General features: G+C 44.5%; 1 protein-coding gene and 1 long non-coding RNA gene across 2 annotated transcripts in view; one reads left to right on the top strand and one right to left on the bottom strand.

The window, feature by feature from the left end:
• The first annotated feature begins 477 nt into the window (after window positions 1-477).
• ZNF235 (zinc finger protein 235) lies at window positions 478-19,456 on the top strand. The gene is given in 7 exon segments (XM_044930715.2): window positions 478-1,221; window positions 1,512-1,819; window positions 4,481-4,546; window positions 8,808-8,934; window positions 9,772-9,867; window positions 16,594-18,541; window positions 18,543-19,456. Coding segments are annotated over 5 exon segments (2,340 nt in total). The 5' UTR covers window positions 478-1,221; window positions 1,512-1,819; window positions 4,481-4,531; the 3' UTR covers window positions 18,697-19,456.
• The window catches only part of LOC123330147, a 31,417-nt gene continuing 15,303 nt past the window's right edge, over window positions 11,319-27,432 (bottom strand). The window contains exons 4-5 of the long non-coding RNA XR_006640267.1: window positions 13,320-13,403; window positions 11,319-11,583 (exon numbers count right to left, since the gene is read on the bottom strand). This is a non-coding gene — a long non-coding RNA (uncharacterized LOC123330147). The remainder of the gene's footprint in view (window positions 11,584-13,319; window positions 13,404-27,432) is intronic.

Here is a 27,432-nt window from a genome sequence, read left to right as displayed (position 1 = left end):
GCATGTAAGTGATATCATACGGTATTTGTCTTTCTCTTTCTGACTTATTTAGTATGATAATCTCTAATTGGATCCATGTTGTTGCATAAGGCATTATTTTTTATGGCTGAGTAGTGTTCCATTGCATATATACATGTACCATATCATCTTTATCCATTCATCTGTTGATGGGCATTTGTTTCTGTGTTTTGGCTGTTGTGAATAGTGCTGCTATGAACATAGGGGTGTATGTATCTTTTTTAATTATAGTTTTGTCTGGGTATACGTCCAGGAGTGGAGTTGCTGGATCATATGGTAAGCCGACTTTTTTCCTGAGGAACCTCCATACTGTTTTTCATAGTGGCTGCACCAACTTACATTCCCACCAAAAGGGTAGGAGGATTCCCTTTTCTCCACACCCTCTCCAGCATTTGTTATTTGTAGACTTTTTAATGATAGCCATTCTGACCAGCGCGAGGTGGTAACTCATTGTAGTTTTGATTTGCATATCTGTAATAATTAGTGATGTTGAGCATATTTTTCACATGCCTATTGGCCATCTGTATTTCTTTTCTGGAGAAATATCTCTTTAGGTCTGCCCATTTTTCAGTTGGTTGTGTTTTTGTTATCGAGTTGTAGACATATAATTATTGATAATACTTTCATGATCTAAGACACGTTTCTTTAGAAACAAACCAGCACTAAATATGAGGCTCCTGTATGTATCACATGGTGACTTTAATCATAATGATGATAATTATTAGCAGCTATGAAGCACTTACTAATAGGCAGAGACTCTAACGCTTTGCACATATCAGCTTGCATAATCCTCATATGACCCATCCGTTACAGGTGAGGGAATAGAGGCACAGAGAGGTTCCTTGAACAATGGCTTGTACTGAGGGTCACACAGCCAGGAAATGGCAGAGCCAGGAGTAAGTCTCAGCAGCCTGGTTGCATTGCCGGGCTCTTGGCCACCACATTCAGCTTTCATTAGGATGTGAAGAAGACACACGTGCTGACAAAGCAAGAGACTTTATTGGGAAGGGACGCCCAGGTGGAGAGCAGGCAGCTAAGGGAACCCAGGAGGACTGCTCTGCCACGTGGCTCTCAGTCTCGGGTTTTATAGTAATTGGGTTAGTTTCTAGGTTGTCTCTGGCCAGTCATTCCGACTCAGGATCCTTCCTGGTGGTGCTTACATCACTCAGCCAAGATGGATTCCAACCAGAAGGATTCTGGGAGGTTGGTAGGACATGTGGATTGGAGTCTTCTCTCTCCTTTTGACCTTTATTGAAGTCTTCTGATTGGTGGCAGCTTGTTAGTTCTGCACTCCTTACCAGGACCTCCTGGTCCTGCTAACTCGTGCAAGTGGTTACTCTGATGCCTGGCCAGGATGGGTGGTTTCAGTCCGTGGTTCCCCTAACAATACCAACCCCCAGCTGGTTGGTGACCCCTACCTTCCCTCCTACAATTTACTGTTTATATTAACATAACTAGTAAGTTTTATTGGCATGCCTTTATTATTCCAAAAGATTCCTGCCCAAGTAAATGGCTTGAGTTTTAGAGACACTTCCACAAGCACCCATCAACTCTTCCATCTCGTCTAAAGAGAGCGTCAGCAATTTCAGCTGTAGTTTCCTCACCTCACAAAAATCCTTGCTGCTCCCACCAGTCCTGGACTACAGCATCCTGACTGTCAAGCAATCCCATTCCTCTTCTGCATTGAAAAACCCGCCTTAAATCGAACTTCCAATTATCAGTAAATTCCAACCTTGGCTTCCGGGCTCTGTGCACACCGTCACGGTGCTGAAGCTCTGTGGAGGTGTTCTTCCTTACTGCGGTAAGCAATAAACTACGTTTCTGTCTCATTAACAAATTTTGTTGCTGATATTTGGGGAGCCATAATTCGAAGCAAGTGAAAAAATCCAGTGTTCCATAAGTTCTGTGTTAGGCAGCCCAGCCTAAGTTACTTTTATATTTCCCATTTCTTAGTCTACCTTTTGTCTTCCCTTAAAAAAATTGTTTTTTAATTTATTTTGGTAGCGCAAGCCTTGCTTTTCTCTCTTATACGGCTGCATTTTTTAAAAATTCGCATTTACAACATTATTTTCTCATGAGTTTTAATAACTGAATAAAACAGAAAGGAATTTGACAGGTCCAGCACCTGCGACTTTAAATCCGAACCTTCTCCAGTCAAAACCCAAGACAGCTGGTAGGAAGCAGGGACGAACTTCATTCTAGGAAATGCAGTCCAGGAGTTGCGTGAAATCTGAGGCGCTTCGTGGGGATTCTGGGAAGTGTAGTCCGGGAACTGTGTGTAGCCCAAGGCACTTCCGCTTTGGGAAGGCCAGGTTGGGGCCGAGATTGCTTCCCCGGAGGTGAGTTAACACAGCGTCCCTGCAATCCTTGCCAGCCTCTGCGTGGGGCCAGCAGAAACCCGGTCCTCGCTCCTGGGGCAGGGAATCCTCGGCGATCGGCCGGGAGCGGGAGGGAGCCGCGGCGCTCCCCTCGAGTCGCGAGTTGGGGGCGGGCTCGCGTTCTGCGTCGAGTTTGAGGGTCTCCCGCGCGCTCTGCTCCCCCAGCCCTCCTCGGGGAACCAGGGGCCAGCTCTGTCGCTTTCTTGGGCAAATTATTGAGCGGCTTGTTTAATCTCTCTGCCTGTTTTCTCGGGTTAGTTCTTTAGCAGTGGTGGTCTTCTGAGGATTGAGATTATATTCGAAAAGAACAGGGCTGAGTACGGTAAGATGTTGGATGTTACCATAAAGTCCACTAAACACTCGGGCGCCCTGTTGTTTGGGAAGTTCCTGCGAGCCGGGATGGGGTCGGAGCTCCAGCTGCAGCCCCGCTGTCCTTTCCGTCGTCACTGACCGTGGGTTTGGTCCTGGATTCCTGGACTCTTTCTGGACACTTGTTTAGGAAGGAAAGTTGTTTTCAGCTGGATTCAGGGAAAAGTCCTCTGTGGTTTATTCCAGACAGAGAAATTATAACAGCGGAGTCTGGCTGATTGTTTCTCAAAAGCTGGTAAATAGACCAGATTGGTGGAAAGGAAAGTTTGCTTTATTTTGGATGCTGGCAAGGAGAGGAATACCTGTCCAAAGACTGAGTACACTCACCCCCAGTCAGTGGGCAAGAACTTTTATAGACAGGGAGGAGGGGACGACCTGCAGTAACAGCACAGTCAGCTGTGACAGTCATCTGGAAATTCGTCATCAGTGGTCTGACTAGCATCATCTTAGTTGTTTTAGGTACAGCTAATCTTCACTTCCAGGGTTGGTTGGTTCCCATTTCTTTGAGGCCAGTTCTTGGGATGGCAGCTTATGTCATGGCCACAATCTGGTCATCATGTAGTTAACTTCTTCCACCTGGTGGAGGTTCCAGTAGCTAGAAGACGGCTCACAGGATACAACTCCGAATATTACCTATAGCCGCTGAGAAGGAGCTAAAGGTCCTTGACTGTGCTTAATGACCAAACTATTATCATTTGTTCTCCTTGGACTCTTTTCCCTTTTTTTCTGCATGTTCTCACTTCTCTGATTAAATTTCTTCTTTGGCTAAAGTTTGTCCACAGACAAAAGGCAGGCTGAGACTATACGGGGGAGGGACCACAGGGTCCTGCTTCATTTCAAAGTGATCCTGCTCACAGCTTAGCACGGTGCCTGCAGCCTAGCCGGGCCTTAATTTTTAAAAATGCCTAGTATTGTGTAACAACTCTGTGTCATTAATTTAAATGAAGCATGATTTCTTAGTCTTAGGTTTTTATTAGTCATTGTTTACCTTCATGCATATTCTAGAAGAAACTTAGTTGAGTGCCTCCAGCTTAACAGCACATGCAAGTAGTTAAGCTTATTAAGGAGGCAAATTCCTGGACCATTTAACCTTCATTAACAACAGCACAAATCACCTGTGAGACCACTTGTCCGAATTAGACTTTTTTTCTGAAAGTGAGGGAACTCAGGAGCCATCATCTGTGAAGTCAGTGTTTCCTAAGATCCGTCTTCTGTGAAGCAGATTCACAAAGGAAGTTTTATGAATCTTAAGAGGACCTCCTTGTCGGAAGCTGCAGGCAACAGGGAGTTAGGGCACTGTTGTGCCCATTTATTTACAAGTAGACTGGACTGAGGTCAGAGAGATTAACAGCCCGCTCAAGGTTTATGTGACAAGTAGAAAACAAGCAGAAAGGCCGGAATTGGATCCCAGACATTTTGGCCCCATTAAGTTGTTGGTGCTGCCTGTCTGCATCTCATTTCCTCTGATAGCCAGCCTCAGGAATACCCTGGGAGCTTATAAGAAACACTTAGGGTAGGGCTGTTTCCGGATTGTTCATGAACTCAGGCAGCTGGCCAAGGGGGGCCCAGGGAGCTGGAATCGAGCTCCATTCTCACGGGGTTATGTCGTCACTGCGATTGCCGAGAGAAAGGGGACCCTCTTCCCGTACATTTAGCCCCATGTGCTCCAGCCATCCCGGCAGCTGTCTCACCGTGGCTTTCTTTCCCTTCCCCAGTTTTGCCTTCCCAGAACTCGGCCTTTCCCCAAAAGGAAGAGGGAGAAAAAAATGACCAAACTCCAGGTGAGTCGGATATGCCTTTCTGTTTCTTAAAATGACATCTCATTTCACAAAGACTGGACATGTTTTTCTCCTGCTCAGGAAAGGTAAGAGGGAACCAAAGGCACCTGAGGAACTGTGTGACGGGCCCTTGCTTTTTATTTCCAAATAATGGTGTGAAAATATTTAAAAAAAAAAATACTTATTTGGCTGCATCAGGTCTTAGTTGCATCACGTGGGATATTTTATTGCAGGACAGTCTCTAGTCATGGCTCCCGGGCTTCAGTACTTGTGACCCATGGGCCTAACTAATTGCACCACGACATGTGGGATTTGTTCCCCCACCAGGGATCAAACTGGAGTCCCTTGCATTGCAAGGTAGATTCTTAACCACTGGACCACTAGAGATGTCTCCAAAATTAATATTGTTAAAAAATAACTCCCACATTATAAACATGTTTACAAATCAGTTTTCATCTTCCCACATTCCTTTTCATTTGTATTTACGTGTATAGATTTGTGATTATAGTTTCAGTACTGTTTTGGATTTTTAAAATTTGATTGTATAGCACCTGCAACTTAAATGGTCATATCACTTTCCATAATTTACCTAATATTTTTCCCTGTTGTCCATATTTATGTGGTTAATGAATTTCAAAGGGCTTCCCTGGTGACTCAGTGATAAAGAACCCACATGTAAGGCAGGAGACTTGGGTCTGATTCTTGGGTCGGGAAGATCCCCTGGAGAAGGAAACGGCAACCCACCCCAGTATTCTTGCCTGGAGAATCTCGTGGACAGAGGAGCCTGGTGGGCAACAGTCCATGGGGTTGCAAAGAGCTGGACATGACTTAGCAACTAAAAAACAATGAATTTTACCATTTCAAAATGTTTGCAGTGACAGTTTTCCTTCATATAACCTTTCTTCCCAAACAGGAATTCTGAGTGCTCTGCCGTTTTCTTTCTAAAATTTTCAGAGCTCATTTTTCTCATGGGGACCCTCAAGTTTTGTGTCTAAATTGTCTAAAATATGGTTTAGTGTAACAGAATCCAACTGATATTGAATTCAGAGAAAATAGTTTTGTTTTCAGACAAAAAGAACTAGAGGTATGTTTTTTTTTTTTCCTTTGAGTAATTTATTTATTTATTTGGCTGTGCTGGGTCTTAGTCGCAGCATGTGGGATCTAATTCCCTGACCAGGGATCAAACCCCGGCCCCCTGCATTGGGAGCGTGGAGTCTTAGCCACTGAACCACCAAGGAAGTTCCAAGAAGGACTAGATTCTGTAATTCTGAGTTACATGCGTATCTATTATAGTTAAGTGTCTGTTTTATTCATTGCCGTGTGAATATATTTTAGAGGGACACACTTGAGTTTGGAGAGTCTAGTAGCATCAGGGACTTACCAGACATTTACTCTATGGAGCAACTGTGTAAGGATATGTGTGTGTGCTTAGTCATGTCCGACTCTTTGCGACCCCATGGACTATAGCCCCCCAGGCTCCTCTGTCCGTGAATTTTTCCAGGCAAGAATACTGGCGTGGGTTGCCATTTTCTTCTCCAGGAGATCTTCCCGACCCAGGGATTGAACCCGAGTCTCCTGCATTGGCAGGCGGGTTCTTGACCATAGATGCCCTGTATCTGCATTACAGCTAAAATACAGTTAGCTGTATTAAGACACAGTTAAAATACAGCTGCATTTTAACAGATTTGTGAGCTTTCAGTTTCCTGTTAAAATCTGCTCAGTCCCCAGCTGACACTAGAGTTTCCATTGCCTGGGCTAGATCTTTTCAGGAGTTGGATGAGGGTAAATGGAGAGAGCCAGGAGAAGAGACTGCTCTATTCTGGGCCCTGAGGCCGAGTCGTGTAGACGCCTGGCAGGGCCAGTGGCTGGAGAACTCCAAAAATAACACTCCCCTCACGTCCTGCCTTTTCTAAGTGCCTGCCTCTTCTTTGCCAGATGTGCCAACTAGTTGTTTAATACATCAGTGCTCAGGACTCCAGTCAAAACAAGGGCAGAGATGAGCGAAGCCTTTAGGGAAATAGACTCATTTGTTTATCTGTGGCTCTGCTGAGTCTTTTTTGTTGCTGCCTGCAGGCGGTGAACGGGCTTCTCATTGCTGTGCCTTCTCTTGTGGAGCATGGCCTCTGGAGCTCGGGCTTAGTAGTTATGGTGCAAGGGCTTAGTTTCCCCGCAGCATGTGGAATCTTCCTGGAACAAGAATCGAAACTGGGTCCCCTGCATTGGCAGGCAGATGCTTTCTTTTTTAAAAAATGTTTTATTTTGTGCTGTGCTCAATCACTCAGTCATGTCTGACTCTTTGCGGCCCTGTGGTACGTTACTTTATTTACTGGCCTTTGCTATGCTGGGGTCTTTGCTGTGTTCGGGCTTTCTCTGGCTGCGGAGAGCGGGGGCTACTCTCTAGTTTTGGTGCACGGGCTTCTCGCTGCGGTGACATCTCTCGTTGCAGCGCAGGGGCTCTAGGCACGTGGGCTCAGTGGTTGTGGTGCACGGGCTTAGTGCCCAGAAGCATGTGGGATCTTCTCGGACCAGGGATGGAACTACTTTCCCCTACCTTGGCAGGTGGATTCTTTTTTTTTAACTGTAAGGATAATTGCTTTAGAGTATTGCATTTGGCAGGTGATTCTTAACCACTGGACCACCAGGGAAGTCCCTCAGTTCAGTTCAGTCGCTCAGTCGTGTCCGACTCTTTGCAACCCCATGAATCGCAGCACGCCAGGCCTCCCTGTCCATCACCAACTCCCGGAGTTCACCCAAACTCAGGTGCATCAAGTCAGTGATGCCATCCAGCCATCTCATCCTCTGTCGTCCCCTTCTCCTCCTGCCCCCAATCCCTCCCAGCATCAGGGTCTTTTCCAATGAGTCAACTCTTCTCATGAGGTGGCCAAAGTATTGGAGTTTCAGCTTTAGCATCAGTCCTTCCAAAGAACACCCAGGACTGATCTCCTTTAGAATGGACTGGTTGGATGTCCTTGCAGTCCAAGGGACTCTCAAGATTCTTCTCCAACACCACAGTTCAAAAGGATCAATTCTTCGGCACTCAGCTTTCTTCACAGTCCAACTTTCACATCCATACATGACCACTGGAAAAACCATAGCCTTGACTAGATGGACCTTTGTCCCTAGAGGCGCATATTTTTTGATAGGCAGTTGCCACTTCTTGGAACTTAACCTAAGGAAATAACCAGACAGGTTGGCTGAGGTCTATATGAAAATATGATTGTTTGTTTTTGCAGCATCTTCAATAGGTTTAAATCCTTAAATTTTTGTATCATTTATTTGGAATGATTAAATGTATTTTTCACTTGTGCGAAGTACCAGGCAGACACAAATAATGATAATAGGAATAGTGGTGGCTGACATTTGTTGAATATTTATTTAATGACACGTGTCAGGTACTATCCTAAATCTTTTGCACATTCTCATTTAATCCCTTCAAGTACCCTATGGTGAGTCGCCTTTTTATTTTAAAAAAAAGTAATTATTTATTTGACAGCATTGGATCTTAGTTGCAGCATGTGGAATCTAGTTCCCTGACCAGGGATTGAACCTGAGCCCCCTCTATTGGGAGTTCTGACTTAGCCACTGGACCACCGGGGAAGTCCCTGATGATGTTCTTTTGTGCAGATGAGGAGATTGAGGGATTGAAAAGTTAGGTGACTTGTCCAAGACTGTAAAGTTAGAAGTGGAGTCAGAGAGTGTGAACTGAAGCATTCAGTCTCTAAAACCTGTGTTCTTCACCTTGGCACTGAACGCTGCTGCACTGTTAGATAGGGCACGCTCCTGAGACAGAATGAACTATATACCTGCCTCCACTCGAGGTACTGAAGGCTGGTTAGATGGGCAGGCATTGACAAAATTACTGTACTGCCCACTCAGAGGAGGAGATGGGCACTGTTAAATACTATTGGGAGCCAATGAACTCAACATTTCTTAAAAACGTGGCACTTTCAAATTGTAAAATGCATGTATACCATGATTGAAGGACGACAATTCTAGAGACACGACCATACAAAGGGTGCAGTGTTGCGTGCCCGGAAGGTTTTAGAATTTTTCCTTTTCATTCCTTCCTCCACCATCCCCCTCCCACCCCCTGCGTCTCTGGTGTGACTGTGGAAGGGGAAGAGGAAACCATCTCCTAAAAGGAGGTTCAGGTCACTTAGAATCTGGAACAGCTTCCCACGTGTCTCCTCCACCATCTCCGTGCTGCTCTTCCCTCAAAGGCAGTTGGTTGTAGGACTGAGGCTACGTGTGTTTGGTGTCCTAGGAGGCATTGACCTTCAAGGATGTGGCTGTGACCTTCACTGAGGAGGAGCTGGGGCTGCTGGACTTGGCCCAGAGGAAGCTGTACCGAGATGTGATGCTGGAGAACTTCCGGAACCTGCTGTCCGTGGGTGAGGATGGCGCCCTGTGGCTTGGCATCACCCCCGTAGGGTTCCCTACGTCGGCACTACTGACTTTTGGGGCCAGGTGATCTGTCGTGGAGACTGTCCTGAGCATTTTAGGATGTTTAGTAGCGTCCCTGGCCCTCTGCCCGCTACTTCAAGACTTTGGGACTCCTCAGAGACCAGTTTTCCAGTCCCTTTGGAAAACACAGAGACAAAATGTTCCTAGTCTTTGTTCCAAGGTAAACATTAGTCTTTTGTAAATGAATTGTGTGAACAGTCGAGCTTGACTGTACCTGGCTCCTTATTTCATATTATAGCTTGCTTTTTTTAAATCCCAAATTTAACCCTCGCCTTGAAACTTCCCCAGGTGGTCCAGTGGTTAAGAATTTGCCTTCCAATGCAGGGGGTGCGGGTTCGATCCCTGGTTGGGGAGCTAAGATCCTACATGCCTTGTAGCCAAAAAAGAAAAACCACACAAAACCCTTTCCTATTATATTTTTTGTAAACCTGTGGGTCCTGACCCATTGGTGCATCATGAAATTAGTAAATGGCTTGAGCATTCTTTCCATAATGTAGAATAAAGTAGCAACATCAGAGCCCCGCGGCCAGAACGGTGCACGTTGTATCAGCAACTGCAGCGCTCACAGTAAGGAGTGTGGGAGCCGACAGAGGATGTGATGGCCACCACGAGAGCCAGGTCATTCTGGCTTCTATTTCAGCAGTTTATGTGGGGTAGTCACTAAGGACACTAGATGTATTTTTCACAGTGGGTCTGATGAAGAATGTTCATCATGGGATTGGAACCAGAATTGTTCAGTACTTCCCCCCCGCTTTTTTTCTCAGGGCACCAGTCCTCCAAGCCAGACATGATATCAGAGTTGGAGAGAGAGGAGAAGTTCTGGATGACAGAGATCCAGCCCCAGAGAGGAGGGTGTTCAGGTGAGAACCGCACGGCCGGGCCATTCCCCGGCGTCTGTCTGGAGCATCTGTGTCTTCTCCACGCAGCAGCCAGAGTGGCCCTTTGAAGAGCTCAGTCACCGCACAGTCTGGCGCTCCGGTCCTCCCGCGCCGCCCCCGGCGCCCACTCCACTAGGAATAAAGGCCGCTGTGTTTAAGGGCCCGCTTGCCCTGCCGTGCCGTCCTGCACTTCCGTCCTGTCGAATCCCCTCCCATGTCCTCTGTTCTCACATCCGAGGTTTATGTTTGTACACGAGGATCGTTTCCTCTTTTTCCTCTGGCCGGAAGGCTGCTAGCCCGCAGACCTCCGACCCCTCATCCTCTGCTCAGAAGGTGTCTCACCCACGTCCTTCCCTGGCCGCTCCTTTTACTCTTAATTCATGTTTGTTTGTTTTTTTGGCTGCGCTGTGCAGCATGTGGGGTCTTAGTTTCCTGACCAGGGATGGAACCCGAGCTCCCTGCAGTGGAAGCAGAGGGTCTTAACCACTGGACCACCAGCAGAGTCCCTGGATTCTGTATGAGTTTTCGGATGAATTTTCCTATTTCTGTGTTGGGATTTTGACAAGCATAGCGTTGAATCTGTGGATCCCTCTGGGTAGCACTGGCGAAGCAGTATTAAATCTCCCCATATGTGGACCAGTGTTTTGTAGCTTTCAGTGGACAAGCCCTTCACCTCCTTGGTTCATTCCTAAGTATTTTATTCTTTTTGACGCTATTATAAATGGAATTTTTTTCTTTGTTTTCAATTGTTCATTGAGGATAGAAATGCAACTAATTTGGGGTTTTTTTAATTGCAGTATAGTTGAGTCACAATGTTGTATTTTCTGTTGTAAACAAAGTGATTGAGATATACATACACATTCTTTTCTACATAATTCTTTTCCATTTTGGTTTATCACAGGATATTAATACAGTTCCCTGTGCTATATAGTAGGACCTTGTTTATCCATTCTGTATATAAAAGCTTTATCTCCTAACCCTGGACTCTCAGTTCATCCCTCCGTCCCCCCATGTCCCTTCACAGCCGCCAGTCGTCTGTTCTCTGTCCATGTTTCTGTTTCATAGATAAGTGTGTGTGTGTCAGATTTCAGATTTCACATATAAATGACACCGTGTAGTATGTCTTTCTCTTACTTCACTGAGTATGATAATCTAGTTGCAGCCATGTTGCTGCAAGCGGCATTACTTCATTCTTTTTACGGCTGAGCAGTCGTCTATTCTATGTACCTGTGTACACCCCACATCTCCTTCCTCCGTTCATCTGTCGATGGCTGTTTAGGTTGCTTCCATGTCTGGACTATTGTGAATAGTGCTGCTCTGAATATAGGGGTGCCTGTATCTTTTGAATTTTCGTTTTGGCTGAATATATGCCCAGGAGTGGGATTGCTGGCGCATATGGTAATTCCATTTTCAGTTTTCTGAGAAACCCCCCTACTGTTTTCTACAGTGGCTAGAAATGCAACCTAATCTTTGTATGTTAACATTATACCCTGCTGCTTTGCTGAATTCACTTATTGGTTTTAGCAGTTTTTTCTGTGTGGAGTCCATATTCCCAGTCAGGCAGGCAGTCACCTCACCTTCTCTGCCCCTCTCCGGTACTTACTTAAACAGTCACATGGCCTCAGTGACATTTTCTACATTTCAAACGTGACATTTATAGACGTCACAGATTTTGCAGCTGGGGTCGACGAGGAGGCTCTGTGTAGGAACAGAGAAGAAATTACAGAAATGAACCTTATGCCATTCTAAGTTTAATTTGCATAATTTGGTATTACTCTTAATTTGTCTTTAGTATTATAAGAAGCTCCTTGTGAATTCCCTGTGGACCAGTAGTGAGGCCTGTGTGCTTTCACTGCCAAGGGCCCAGGTTCATTCCCGTGGGTGATGATTAAGGAGGAAAAAGATCTGTACTCTGAAAACTGTAGTCCCTGTTAGCATTTCCACGGACCCCTAAGCTGCCTGTTTGCCATCTCCTGGCAAGTGCAGCATCTACTGCAGAAGTGGAAGAATCTCATACAGAAAATCAGGTAATTCTAAAAGTGTGAATGTGATTAAGATAATCATATACAAAAGCACCAACCTGAGGGTATACATGATAAAAATGAGTTCAGTTTTAACACCCATTTTTTTTTTAAAACTCCACCAGAGAATTTCCATCATCATGTCTTCTGTTTGATTTCTTTCATCAGTGTCTTACAGTTTTCAGAGTACAGATCTTTTTCCTCAAGTTTTTTATTCCTAGGTACTTTTTTTTGATGCAGTGGTAAATGGGATTTTCCCCTTATTTCTCTTTCCGATCTTTTGTTGTTAGTGTAGTAGGAATGCAAGAGATTTGTTGTATTAATTTTGTCTCCTGCAGCTTTGCCGAATTCATTAATGAACTCGAGTAGTTTTCTGGTAGCATCTTTAGGATTTTCTGTGTATAGCATGGAGTCATCTTAAGCCAGGTGGCCTTCTTAGTGATCTTCTGTACCTGCATTTCAGCTTCTCTGAAAGTGTTAACCCAGGTGCAGCAAGTGGTGCTGGCCACAGCACAGATACCACCTCACTCAGCTGGAAGATAATCAAGGGCCATCCTGTTAGGCAGGCTTCTCAAGTGGCTCAGTGGTAAAGAATCTGCCTGCTAAGCAGGAGATGCGGGTTCAATTCTTGGGTTGGGAAGATCCCCTGGAAGAGGAATGGCACCCCACTCCAGTATTCTTGCCTGGGAAATCCCATGGACAGAGGAGCCTAGCGGGCTACAGTCCATGGGGTCGCAAAGAGTCGGACACGATTAAGCAACTAAACAACAATCCTATTGGCAGCAGCCTCGACCAGAAGGGCCACATATTTCTCTAGGCAGCTAGTGTCATAGCGACAGAATCTGCAGTCTCGTCAAGAATTAAGGTTTCTAATCACAGCCTCACTTACATCTACTCTTAATCAGGGAAGTAGAGCCCTGCCCAAGGAAGCGGATCCTGAATCAGGAAAAGCCTCCTGGTAGGCCCTTTCTAGAGCAGGTAGGGGGCATGGTTATGTAACTGACCGGCATTACCCAGCTGTGTGCCACCAATGAGGCATCCACAGGCCCGAGGAGAAGCATAATCACCCCAGAGAAAGAGGAACCTTGTCAGGGCACAAACCACTTCTGTGAAGACGGCCCGTTAGTGGATTCATTTGTAAGAACCATTATCTGTTATCATTCAAACCAGGGGTCTGTTAACTTTTATATAAGGCTAGGACAAAATCTATTCTAAATTCCAGGCATTACCCCCTTAGCTGTGGCCTGGGGGATGCAAGTGAGGGTATAATCTCCCCAGGTCAACGCCGGAGTAAAGAACAGGATTCACACTTAGTTAAAGCCTGGATCCGGCACCTTGGGCTGAGGCAGTTGTCTACCCTGGTGTCAGCTGCCTCTCGCCTGTGTCACTGTGGTCGGGAGGTCCCCAGCATACCCTCTAGTTTCCCCGAAGCGGCAGTGGATAAGCACACTTGGTGAGGCCCTTTCTGTAGGGGCATGAGGGCTGCTTTTCTTCTTCCTGATTCCAAATCAGAAGGTGGGAGAAAATTGGAAGTGTTAATTTGAATCAGAGTTAGATATTTGAGGAAACTAGAAAAATTCAGGATCCAGGCCAGTTTACAGATATGTGAAAAAAAGCTCCAAGACAATTAGCAGGAGTAGAATCTAACAGCCACAAAGGTAAAACCATTTTTTTTTCTTTATAATTACTCCCCCACCCTTTTTTCTTTAACCAAAGATGATGGCAGTAAAGCTCATTTGTTTGTGTTAAACTTGGCCTGATTGTTTATATAAGCACAGCAGGAAAGGTGACTGATCACATTAAATCTTTTCTAAGATTGCTTTCCTGGAGGCCTGAAAGCCAGGTACCAGCTCAGTTGCTCCAAGCAGTTCCTTGAAGCTGTGTGGGCACGTCCAAATCTACACCCGTCTCTCAAATACGATATTCCAGTCAAGCCTGGGTAAATGATGGTGTTTCAGTTTGTGTCCTGTCACCAGGAGAACAGATTCTTACTGAATTTATGTGAACAGATATACTGTCTGGAAAATAAGGATAGTCACTGAGACTTCCTGAATTCTGGAAGGATCAGTTAAGGATAAAAAATAGATGTCTCGGGGCTCGATGTCCAATGGCTAAGACTCTGCTGTCCATGCAGAGGGCCCGAGTTCAATCCCTGATCAGGGAACTAGATCCCACATGCTGCAAAGAAGACCTGGTGAAACCAAAGAAATAAGTAAATTTTTTTAAGATGTCTCATCTTTGCTAACAAAAGTATATTTTACCAGATTGCTGTTAAGTCATAGGTAACCTAAGAGAAAAAGGTCTCTCTAAATCTGGAAAAACAAAAAACATCAGAGCATTCTCCCCAGCCTCTGTTGTCCCATAATTAACACAATTCTGCTTGAATTTGTTTTTCCCATTAATTCTTTCAACGTTGCCTGATGATTGAGGTCAACAGGGCAGCAATCCTTCCAAGAAGTTCGTAGGGTTTTCATGTGATTTTCCTGGTTGATGTGGGTGCCTTGATCATTAGAGACTGGAAGGTGCACCCCAAGCAGGAAACTCAGTCTCTAACAGTTTCTTTGCCGCCATGAGGGCTCTGGTCTTGTGGCCGGGAAAGACTTTACCACCTGGAAGACATCCTGCCTAGTGACCCACAGTGAGGGGCCCTTGAATGAATCCCCGCTGCTGCCGAGTAGTCAGAGGATCCACAAAGAGCAGGTCTGAGGCCTCTAGGGACAAAGACGGTTTTACTTTTTCTTTTAAATTTTTTTAAATTGAGGTAATTAACATTAATTTCAGGTGCACAACGTAATTAGTCAACATTTGTATACGTGACAAAATGATTGAGTCTAGTTAACATCCATCACCACGTGGAATTTTTTTTTCTTGTGATGAAAACTTTTAAGGTCTCCTGTCTTAAGGTCTCCTCTCAGCGACTTTCACATATGCAGTACAGTATTATAACCGTAGTCACCAGGCTGTACAGAGAGTTTTGACTTACAGGTTTTTCTTAAACGCACTGTGGTGAGTGAAGGAATGCAGACACCAACAACGGGGTTTTCCAGGGAGCTAGAGAGATCAAGCAGCCACCTGGGGTTTTTCCTGGAGCCCTGACTATCCCTTGAATTTACAGCCATTGTTCGAGCATCTCAGTCTGATTCAGGAGCTGGCTGTTGCCAGGTGACAAGGATGTCAGGGTGGCAGAAGTCTGGCATTGAGGGGTTGCTCTCTACAAAAGCAGAGTGCACTTTGTCCACACACACCACACTGAACAGATGCTGCTGCTGCCTTCGTGTAAAAGTCAGCAAGGGCGCTTCCCTGAGACTCGGGTGCAGTCCTTTCAGTCTGAGCCTCAGTTTTGATGACAGACAATGTTTATAACATTTCATGCCAGGACACACAACACAATTTCAGGAACACTTGCAACATGTACCACCAGTCCCCAGAAATGGCGAGAAAGATAGTGAACTCAGAATGGTTTTCCCGACGCCGTGCCTGTGTTTCTTCTTGACCCAGAACACCCTCAGAAGTTCTGCTTGGGGATCTTGTTGCTGCTACTGATCTGATACGAGACAGAATTCAATGGAGTACATGTGAAGATCTAAATGGACTTATTCATCAATTCATGAAGCATCCCGGGCTTGTTATGAATAATAAGACACCCATTTCACCCTTAGGGCTCTGAAGCCATTTTAGGAACAGAGACCAAAATATTAGAACAAAAAACACTCCCATTTTCTTTCCCCTTAGGAGCCGTGAGCCAGGAACCATGGAAGACAATGAAACATCTGTTATAAATCACCACTCACCTTCATAGCATATAGTGTATAGGAATTGTATGTCCGCTTTTTCAGAAGTGTTTTTTTTGATGCTATATAAATGGAGTTAATTCCACTTTCCAATTACTTCTATTACATCTGAATATATTTTTGTATAATTTTATTTTCTTGTGCAGCAAGTTTTATTAAAGTGAAAACAGAAGACTTCTGACACAGACCTCAGAAGGGAGCAGAAAGAGTGCCCCAGATTTTCGTACCATCTTGTAGCTTGCGACGTTCCTCTATTCACCTATTCTAAACTCATTTTTGTATATTCCTAAAGACTTTTCTTTATGTAGATTCATAACCTTTGCAAATATATTCTTTGCTTTCCTTCCCAATCTGTATGCCTCTTGCTTCCTTCTGCTTGAATGCGGGTAGAGATTTTAGGGGAGTCTGCGTCCACACAATATGGTTACTGAAACAGGTATATTAACAATCACTTGTTGGGGGCGGTTCTCCTCTGTTTTATGCATCTTTGTCTCTTCTCATTCTTTTGGGTAAATCACGTGTGTTGGCGTCACACTCCTGTGTCTGTCTTGGCTTCTAGCGGCTGTTTTTCAGTCCAGACCCTCCGTCTCTTCCTTGTCTGCATCCACCAAGGATATGGGCACATCTCACTCTCAACCAATCCCAAATAGCATTTTTTTTTTTAATTATTTAATTTTTTTCTACTCCCCTGCCATACTTTTTTAAATGTGGCTTTTTCTTCATTGATGTTCTCTTGGTTTCTGTAGACCTTTGTTTTTCGGAACTCTGATGAAGGCATTTTCCCTAGTCGCTTACTGAATGTTTCCACGGCGGGAGCAACGGCTTGGTGCTGCCTGGCCCACCATCTTGGTGATGCCATGCTCTCCTTCCTTAATTCCTTATTCTTTCCCTTTCAGGAGGCAGGAATCACGAGATGGCAACTGTTCAGGACACAGGAGTGAGCTGCCTTTCACGGGTAGAGCTTTCATGCTGGCCAATCAGGAGACATGTTGTGAGCAAATCAACCAAAAGCCAAGACTCTGTGATAAATACTCAAGAGAAGAGTTCTCAGTCCCCCAAACAACATAATTCCCCTGCAGGAGTGTCCGCTCAGGCTTCCATGGAAGGCAACTGTTTCGTGACTCTTATAGAGGATCATTCTGATATTATTGAAAATCAAGAATTTCCAGCTGGGAGAGCTCCGAATTCCTGGAGTAAACTCTGTCTGAGCGAGACACAGAATTACCAGAGGGGTTTTCAGCTGACTTCCATGAAGAACAAGATCTGTATGTTTGCTCCATGTGTTGACTTTTTCCCACGTATCTCCCCCCACCACGATGACCACACAGTGCCCCAAAAAGAGAAGGCTCAGGGCACAAGAGAGTGTGGCAAAGACCTCCTCAAGGCATCACCACTAGCCCAGCGAAGCATCGTTGAGGCTGGACCGAAAGCCTACCTGTGCAATGAGGGTGAGAGAGGACTTGGTGACCGCACCAGCCTGGAGCTTCATCAGCGGCTACACTTGGGCGGGAAGTCCCCGACCCACAGGACGCCCAAGAAGGACCCAGCTTACAGCTCAGCGCGCCCCACTCCGCCAGGCGCCCTCCCTGGGACGAAGCGCTACTGGTGCCGTGAGTGCGGGAAGGGCTTCAGCCAGAGCTCCAACCTGCAGACCCACCAGCGCGTCCACACCGGGGAGAAGCCCTACTCGTGCCACGAGTGCGGGAAGAGCTTCAACCAGACCTCGCACCTGTACGCCCACCTGCCCATCCACACCGGGGAGAAGCCCTACCGCTGCGAGAGCTGCGGCAAGGGCTTCAGCCGGAGCACCGACCTCAACATCCACTGCAGGGTCCACACCGGCGAGAAGCCCTACAAGTGCGAGGCGTGCGGCAAGGGCTTCACGCAGAGGTCCCACCTGCAGGCGCACGAGCGGATCCACACCGGCGAGAAGCCCTACAGGTGCGCGGACTGCGGGAAGCGCTTCAGCTGCAGCTCCAACCTTCACACGCACCAGCGGGTGCACACGGAGGAGAAGCCCTACAAGTGCGAGGAGTGTGGCAAGCGCTTCAGCCTGAGCTTCAACCTGCACAGTCACCGGCGCGTGCACACGGGCGAGAAGCCCTACAAGTGCCAGGAGTGCGGCAAGGGCTTCAGCTCCGCCTCCAGCTTCCAGAGCCACCAGCGGGTGCACACGGGCGAGAAGCCCTTCCGCTGCAGCGAGTGCGGGAAGGGCTTCAGCCAGAGCTCCTACTTCCAGGCCCACCAGCGCGTGCACACCGGGGAGAAGCCCTACAAGTGCGAGGTGTGCGGCAAGCGCTTCAACTGGAGCCTGAACCTCCACAACCACCAGCGCGTGCACACGGGCGAGAAGCCCTACAAGTGCGAGGAGTGCGGCAAGGGCTTCAGCCAGGCCTCCAATCTCCAGGCCCACCAGAGCGTCCACACCGGGGAGAAGCCGTTCAAGTGCGCCGCGTGTCAGAAGCGGTTCAGCCAGGCCTCACACCTGCAGGCGCATCAGAGAGTCCACACCGGGGAGAAGCCCTTTAAGTGCGGTACCTGCGGCAAGGCCTTCAGCCAGAGGTCGAACCTTCAAGTCCATCAGATAATCCACACGGGCGAGAAGCCCTTCAAGTGCGAGGAGTGCGGGAAGGAGTTCAGCTGGAGCGCGGGGCTCAGCGCCCATCAGCGGGTGCACACGGGAGAGAAACCCTACACATGCCAGCAGTGTGGCAAGGGCTTCAGCCAGGCCTCGCACTTCCACACCCACCAGAGGGTCCACACGGGGGAGAGGCCCTACATATGTGACATATGTTGTAAGGGCTTCAGCCAGAGGTCACATCTTGTTTACCACCAGAGGGTCCACGCAGGAGGGAATCTATAGGGGTGGGGGGTGTGGAACCGGCCTCAGTGAGAACCCACCTCTTCATCTCTGTTGGAAAAGTCCTGTCCCAGGGGTCACGGGAGGTTCCTGTGGGCCTCGGAAGCTCCGAGCCATCTTCATGGGAAAGAAGTTGTAGAAAAGGTAGTGTTTGCAAGTTTCAGCTGGGAGGTGACCTCTTTGTAGAGAATATATTCTATAAATATGGTCAGTAGTTACACCAGAACCCTGAGTGCCCTCTCAAGATGTGACACGAGAAGAATCGTTGCCCTTTTCCCAGGAGAGAAGGCTTACACATGAAGGTTTTATGGGCGGGACTTGAACTAACAGAAGTATAGTGCAGACAGTCAATGCCACCTGCAGGGTGCCCTGCACACAGGGTGGGCTGTTCGTCGCCACTCCGTCTACCGTGTAGAACTGTGTGTGGCTTCTAATAGGTCCCCGGCAATTACTGAACCAAGTGGAGAAAAACCCTCTAATCAGGACAGATACTTGAAAATTCTAGTCCGTTCCCTAAATTTGTAACAACATACTCAAGAGGAATCCTGCAAAGTCGCCTTAATAAAATTAATTTCAGGAAACATTCATTGACAGAATCACATTAATACTGCCACCCACAACACTATAGATTTGGACAAGGCTTGTGAATGGCCACCAGCCTCCATCCAGCTTCAGTCATATGTATGGAATTACCCATTGTGAGCAGTAATATTGAGTATCATTAGCTTGTATTTTATACACCGAAAAAGACTTATTAGTCTAATAACATATTACAGTTTATATGATTGGAAATTTTGTACCCTAACTTGTTACAGTAGGGTGTTACTGTAACTGAAAGTGTTAAAAGTAGTTACTAGTGACAAAAAGTTTCTTAGTAAACTTGAATTGTTAATAATTGATTTCTTTGTACTGTTTCCATTCAGGTCCTGGTCACAGTGTCTTTTCTATGCATGACCCTTCGTCCACACTTCAGGCAGTGGGTTTGGCAGAAACCAAGGATATTGTTTGTCAAATTCCACCCAGTTCCTTCCCTAAAAATGGTTGAGGGGGGAGGGTCGGGGGTAGACAAGAACGCTTTTGGATTTTGAGATTTCATGTACACAGCATTCTGTGTTCAAGGATTGAACGTCTTAGTGAACATTCACTGGTTAATATATATCAAAATACTCTGACCTGGCAAGTCCTAGCAGTCGGGGTTTTGCTGACACAAAGGAAGATTGTCTTACTCGTTCAAGGGGCTTCCCTGGTGGCCCAGTGGTCAAGAATCCACCTGCTGACACAGGAGATGCAGGATCAATCCCTGAATCAGGAAGATCCCCTGGAGAAGGAAATGGCAACCCACTCCAGTATTCTTGCCTGGGAAATCCCAGGGACAGAGGAGATGGGGTCAAAGTCGGATGCGACTGAGCACGCAAGGAAAATTGTACATAAAGATGCTTATACTGATTTAAAAAGGGGTGGGGGGGGAATACTTACATAAATATATTCTAATAATACACAGCCATGGAAAATATGTTACAGGTTGTGATGATAGGAAAAGAGACGTTCATGAGAAAACGAGGTGAGAGTTCCTGGTGTAGTCCAGGTCATTAAAGGATGTATATACCTAATGATGCGATCACGTGCACGGAGGTGTACCCAACCGTGTGATCATGGGCACGGAGATGACAGGTGGAGAGGTACTGATTAATATGCTACCTGGTTTACTCCAGCAGAGGTTGGGATGGATTTTCTTTACCTTTTTTGAAAAATTATTTTACAGTGACCATTACCCATTTTACCAAAGCAGTGAAACTGGGACAGCAAAATTACTGAATGACAATCCCTTACAGCTGAATCTTAACCGCTTTATCTCACAGCATATAAACCTGTGTCATGGATGTACATAGAAGGGTGTTCACCGTTAGCATCATTGGTAGCAGCACACGCTGCATTCATCAGCTGGATCTGAAAAAACAATCTGTGGCTTATCCATTCGGTGGAATATGATACAGCATCAAATGGAATAGGTAGATTCAGTTACTGACATTACTAGGTATGCAGAATATCCTGAGGAAAGTGGACAGAGGCAAAGAATTCTGTATGAAATGTTTCACATAATGCCCTCCTTTTAAAGGTAACTAGATCATATCATATATATATGTCACAATAAAGATACATCACAGATACCTAAGGGCATTATTGTAAATTTTTAATTTTTTGAAATTAAAGTGTTTTAGAGCATTTTAGTTCATTCTAAACACTCAGAAAGAAGAAAAATAGAAATCTCATTTATACTTTTTGAGTAATGTGATTACAAGCAAACCTATTTATCTAATAGCTGAACTGAGAACCAGGGAGCCTTGGCCTGTCTCTACAAATCGGCATGGCCTCCAGCATGACCGCATCACAGTAGCTGGACAGGACAAGGGGCCGAGTCTGCTGAGAAAAACCAGCAGACGCACTATGGCCTTTGCTGATCTGACCGTGCAAGTAACGCTGTCAGCCAGTCTGTAGAAATAGTCACAAAAGCCTGCCAGGATCAAGGGGAGGGGATATGGACCCCACCTGAGGTGAGGAATGTCAAAGAATTACCAAACATAATAAGACTATCATACATTGCTACAACACTAATAAAGAGTTCAAATTCCACAGTTACCCCTATATATACACACACGCAGATATATATGTATAACATCCCCCCCTATTTCTGGATGGAATCTTAAGATGTGTCATAACCTGCATTTGATTGTCATGTTCTTTAGGCTTTAAATCTGGATCCGTTCCACAGCCTGCCTTTGCCTTCCATAAAACTCGCCTTTTTGAAGAGCCCAGGCTTGTTATTTTGTAGGATGTTCCTAACTGGGGCTTTGACTCCTCATAATTAGATTCATGTTAAACATTTGTCATGTGAGTGTTATGAATGATGCATAGGTCCAGCGTGGTAGGACAGGAAACACAATGTACCTGTTACATGAATGACGGTGACTTCAGTCACTTGGACACACTGTAACTACTAGATTTCTCCAGCTGTGAAATTGCTATTTGCCTTCGAAGTTAGTAACTAATCTGTGGGGACGTCTTTGGGACTGTGTAACAACTACCTCCTCATAACCTTCACCTGCTAGTCTTTGCATTCATGGATATTCTTGGAATCAATTATCACTGCCACGATGGCAAAAGGGTGACTTTCTTTATCATCCCTTTTATATTTAGCAGTTGGCGCTCTGCCGTTAGAAGAGCTTTCCCTTCTCCCCCAAGTCTCTCCCTCAGTATGAATCCTTGTTTTCTGGCACAGTAGGATCCTGGGTTTATCTTACTGTGTGCTGGATCCACAGACTCTACAGAGCCCTGAGTCCTTGGAGTGGAGAAACCACTCATTGTTCTCACTGTTACTGGGGTAGCAGTCCTTCGTGTACATGTGTGTAGATGCTGACACCTTTCATTTCAAGTAAGTCTTTCCCTATTCCATATTGACTTCTTTCTCCAAAAATCAGAAATTGGCTCCCAGTCATCAGTCTGTTTACTCATTTGTTCAGTCCTCCAAAATGCAGCTCTGCTGGAGAAGGGATAGGCTACCCGCTCCAGTATGCTTGGGTTTCCCTTGTGGCTCAGCTGGTAAAGAATCTTCCTGCAAGGCGGGAGACCTGGGTTCGACCCCTGGGTTGGGAAGATGCTCTGGAGAAGGGAAAGGCTACCAACTCCAGTATTCTGTCCTGGAGAATTCCATGGACTGTATAGTCCATAGGGTTGCAAAGAGTCAGGCACGACTGAGTGACTTTCACTTTCCAAAACGCAGCAAGAACCTTTAGAGTTCCTAAACAACGTCACTGCAAAAAAACACACCTGCTTGTGTGGCAAGGCAGATTCTTAACCACTGGACCACCAGGGAAGTCCCTCTTCAGATATTTAAAGTGGGCTATTTACCTCCTTGGAATTACACAGTAAATGCTTTTCAGTGTTCCATATTCTTCAGGAAATTCATCTTTAATGACTGTTATATTCCTTTGGGTAGGTAGACCATAGGAATGGAGAGACTATAATACATGGTAGAAACTGGGTGGATTTACAAAAGCTGGGAAAGACTGAAGGCAAAAGGAGAAGAGGGTGGCAGAGGATGAGATGGTTAGAGAGCATCACTAACTCAATACTCCTGAATCAGCAAACTCTGGAGACAGGGAAGGACAGGGGAGCCTAGCATGCTGCAGTCCATGAGGTCGCAAAAAGCTGGACACAATTTAGTGACTGAACAGCAACAAAAGCTGGATGGCTTATAAAGGGATATTTGTTTCATTCTTATATTTTTCTTTATATCAAAAATATGCCAGGAATTATATAATATAGAAAGAGCTAGTGGGTATAGACATTTAGGGTCAGAAAGTTTATAGCAGAGCTCTGTAGTTGATGTGGTTGCTTTAAGACTTGGACAATTTACTAATTATGATATATGTATTTATAGATATATGTATATTAATGTATACTAATAATATGTATATTAATGTGTGTGCTGTGCTTAGTCACTCAGTTGTGTCCAACTCTTTGAGACCCTGTGGACTATCGCCCACCAGGCTCCTCTCTGTTCATGGGATTCTCCAGTCAAGAACACTGGAGTGGGTTGCCATGCCCTCCTCCAGGGGATCTTCCTAACCCAGGGATTGAACCCAGGTCTCCTGCATTGCAGGCGGATTTGTTACCATCAGAGCCACCAGGGAAGCCCATGAATACTGGAGTGGGTAACCTAGTCCTTCTCCAAGGGAACTTCCTGACCTTAAATCAAACCAAGGTCTCCTGCATTGCAGGAGGATTCTTTACCAGCTGAGTTACCCAGGAAGCCCATATTAATGTATACTAATAATTAATATGTAATCTTATTTATACTATATATTTCTGCCTATAAATGAGGCATTCTTAATAAATATTCTGAAATTTCAGTGAAGTTATTCCCCCCGCCCCTAATGACTCTCCTCTTTATCTCTTTCAAGTGGTCTCCCGTGTTCTCTCTCACAGTCCTTGTCCCACTAGGCTTGGACATGGGGTGGGTATCTTATTCATTTCTCCTTCCAAACTGTCTTCTGAAATTCCAGTTCCCACCCCTCCAGCATTAATTTTCATGTCAAACTATCCACCATGCCTTCTCCATAGAGTCACCTACCAATCTGTTTATTCTTCCTTATTCCTCCAAGGTTTTATCTCCAGAACCAGTTTCACTCCTCCAGCCACACTATTTGAAGATTAACACACCCACTTCCCAAACCCTCAGTTCCTCCACCCTCTGCTTCCAGGGGTCTTGTCTTCCACCGTGCCTCCGCCCCTGCCTCCACGGTAACACCTCACTGCCAGTCACCTGAAACCCCTGTATCCTCTCAAGTTCAAGTGCTCCACTCTGCAATCACCAACTCTTATTTCCCCCAGCTTATTCCCTCTTTGTTCTCACTTTAATAACTGAGAGGACAAGGACCTAAAACCCATTGCTCTCAGCTTTTTCACTCTCCTTGGTCACTTCTTCTCTTCTTTGCCATTCAAGATATTTGCTCCTGTGTCTAGAAAAGGGAGTGGACTTCTGTTTGTGTCCCACTGTCCAGAGCTGTGTCTCAAGTCAGCCTCTAGCACCGGGGATCACTGAGTTTCTTTTCTCCAGTTGTTTGTTACAGAAGACGCAAGCAAGAGCTAGGAATTTGGGTTAGAAATACGTGGGGGATGAAGCTGTCTATAGTGTGTGGTTCAGATAGGCTGTGACTGAAGTGAATTCTAAGCATACTAGCTCCAATTCCAATTTTTGTCTTCCACTTAAAGAACATTGCTGTTCTGGTGAGAATAGGGCGATTAGAGTAATAACACCAACACTCTTGGGATTTAAAAAAAATAATTTCTGAGTTTGGAGACTGAGCAATTGCCAGAACAAGTTATCTGGGAAGCATCTCACGAGCTGTCATGATGTAGCTGGAAAACACTTAAGGGATACACTGCTTACTGGGATAGACATACATGTAAACGAGTAACCACATATGAAGGACATGAGGAGAGGAGAGTTTAAATATGCTGGAGTTCAAAGGAAGTTCTTATTGTACCAAAACTCTTAATGGATAGCAAGTATTAATTCTATACCAAATATTTTAAATTAAAAAATGTTTAACTATACAAAAGCAATGGTGAATGAACAAAAGTAGGTACATCCTACTTATCCTATCCTGGGACTAGATCAATACTGAGAAGGAAATGACAGGATCAGTTTTCTACTTTTCATGGCTTTCACCCTGAGAGCAAGTCCCAGTCAAATCTAGGGCAGCTAAAATTTTAGATTGTATCTTGGACATTACCATTTGGAAAACTATAAAAGAGTTCAAGGCCTGTATAATGCTGCTGGAAAATGACATGTGTAGGACAGCCTGGAAAAAGGCAAGCCAGAGAGGGAAAATCCCAAACTCAACTCTAAAAGGCAGAGGAGACTTAAAGCTACCAAGTCAATACAGAGAGAGCTGAATTGAAATTAGAGCTGTTACTCACAGGAAAGAATTTTCAGTTTGAATCCAGCTAAATTAAGTGCCTAATAAAAATACATTTGTTTGGTTTTTTTTTTTTTTTAAAGAAAATCAATATTCTTTGGAGGAACTCAGTGAAATCCAGTTTCTTCAATATATTAATGACAATATCTAGGAAATAATCCAAAATTCCTAGACAGATGAAAGAAATGGGAAAACGTGACTCATTCTCAAGAGAAAAAAGGTCAATAGAGATCAGCCATGAGATGATCCAGATATTGCAATTAGATAATGAATTTTAAAAGCTTTCATAACTATACTTAACATGTAAAGGGATTTATACTCACTATGAAGGAAGAGATAAGAAATCTCAGCTGAGAAATTGGATCTATCCTAAAAGAACAAAATAAAAATTCAAGAACTAAAAAAAATATATATATAATCCTAAGTTAAATTTACTAGATCACTGTAATAGAAATGAAAATGACAGAGAAAAGTATCTCAGTGAACTTGAAAATAACTTAGATGAAATGGACTTATTCTTTGAAAGACACAATCAAGAATAAAATAGGTAATCTGACTAGGCCTGTGTCTATTAAAGAAATTGAACCAGTGTTAATAAACTTACAAAAAGTGAGGCCCAGAGGGTTTCATCAGTGAAGTTACCAAACATTTAAGGAAGAAATTATAGAAAACTGATATTATTTGTTCCAGAAAATAGAACAGAGGGATATTCTATGAGGGCAGTATTACCCTAATATCAAAGCCAGGTAAAGATATTGGAAGAAAGAAAACTATAGGCAAATCTCTCTCATGGACAAAGTGCAAAAATTCTCAACAAAATACTAGCAAAACAAATCCAACAATGTATGAAAAGAATTTATACCATAATAAAGTGTTTAATGTTTAAAGTTTAATATTGGTTCATCAGTTGTACAAGTATACCACACTAATCCAAGATGTTAATAATGAGGGAAATGGGTGAGGAGAAGGACAGGGAGACAGGGCTCATGGGGACTCTCTACTATCTGCCTCTTTTTCTTTGGTAAACATAAAACTTCTCTTTTAAAAAATCCACAAAATCTGTTAATTAAAAATATAATAACCGAAGTGAGTTTGCCAGATTACTAAGAGAGCAGAATGGAAAAAGATGATCAGTGGTCTTGAAGATGGATTAATAGATGATCAAATCTGAAGAGCTCAGAGAAAAAATATCACAGAAAAATTGGAGAGAACCTCTGAAATCAGAGGGGTAATACAAAGGTATAATGTGCATGTATTTACATTCCAAGAAGGAGGGGGACAGGGGTTGAGGCACAGAGGAATTTGAAAAAATAAAGACCAAAATGTTGCCCAATTTGGTGAAGGATGTAACTTTACAGATTCAAGAAACCCAGGGTGAAATGAACCTATCTATGAAACAGGAACACAGAGAACAGACTTGTGGGGGCCAAGGGGGAGGGGGTGCGGGAGGGATGGCGTGGGAGGTTGGGATTAGCAGATGCAAACTGTTAGACATAGGCTGGATAGACAACAAGGTCCTGCTGTGCAGCACAGGGAATTACATGCATTATCCTGTGATAAACCATACTAGAAAAGAACATGGAAAAGAATGTCAGCATACATATATATACATGTATAACTGAATCACAGCAGAAGTTAACACATTATAAATCAACTAGACTTCAATATTTTCTAAAAAGAGCTCAATGTACTCCGAATAGGAAAAACTGACCTATATACATTGTAGTCAAACTGATGAAAAGATAAAAGTCAAATCATGAAAGCAGCTAAGGAAAAAATGATATTGCAGAGGAAAACAATGATTTAAACGACAGCTGACATCTGAAAAAAAAAAAAAGCCACACAGAAAAGAAATCTAGGGCAGGAAAAAGAGGAGCAATATCTTTAAACTGCTGCAAGAAAAAAGAAAATCAATCCTACCTTCAAAGAAAGCTTTCTTTCAGAATAAAGACAAACTAAAGACATTCAGATAAAGGCAAATAGAGTTCACTGCCAGCAGAACCACACCATAAGAAATGCTCGAGGAGTTTTTCAGGATGAACAGAAATGATGCTGGGGAAACATCTCCAGGAAGTGCAGGACACCAGGAATGGCAAGGATGTGGATACATATAAACTATAATTTTTTTCTTAATATACATATGACTGTTGATGTAAAATATATAGTGTATATTGATGAAATACATGTACAAATACACTATTTGCTTTAGATGAAATGACACAACCGTCACTCTAAGACAACTGTGAAAAGCTAGGAAGAATTTTGTAATGACTAAATTCCCTGTTAAATGATGCAGAAGTACAGCCAAGAAAACAATAAATAATTGAAATGGAATCATTGAAATATCTTAAAGATACTGAATTAGTCCAAAAGATAGCAGGAATGGAAAAACA

This window comes from Bubalus bubalis, chromosome 18 (genome assembly GCF_019923935.1).
Source record: "Bubalus bubalis isolate 160015118507 breed Murrah chromosome 18, NDDB_SH_1, whole genome shotgun sequence".
In the NCBI taxonomy this organism is placed as follows: Eukaryota; Metazoa; Chordata; class Mammalia; order Artiodactyla; family Bovidae; genus Bubalus; species Bubalus bubalis.
This window is presented reverse-complemented; position numbering and strand designations above follow the sequence as displayed.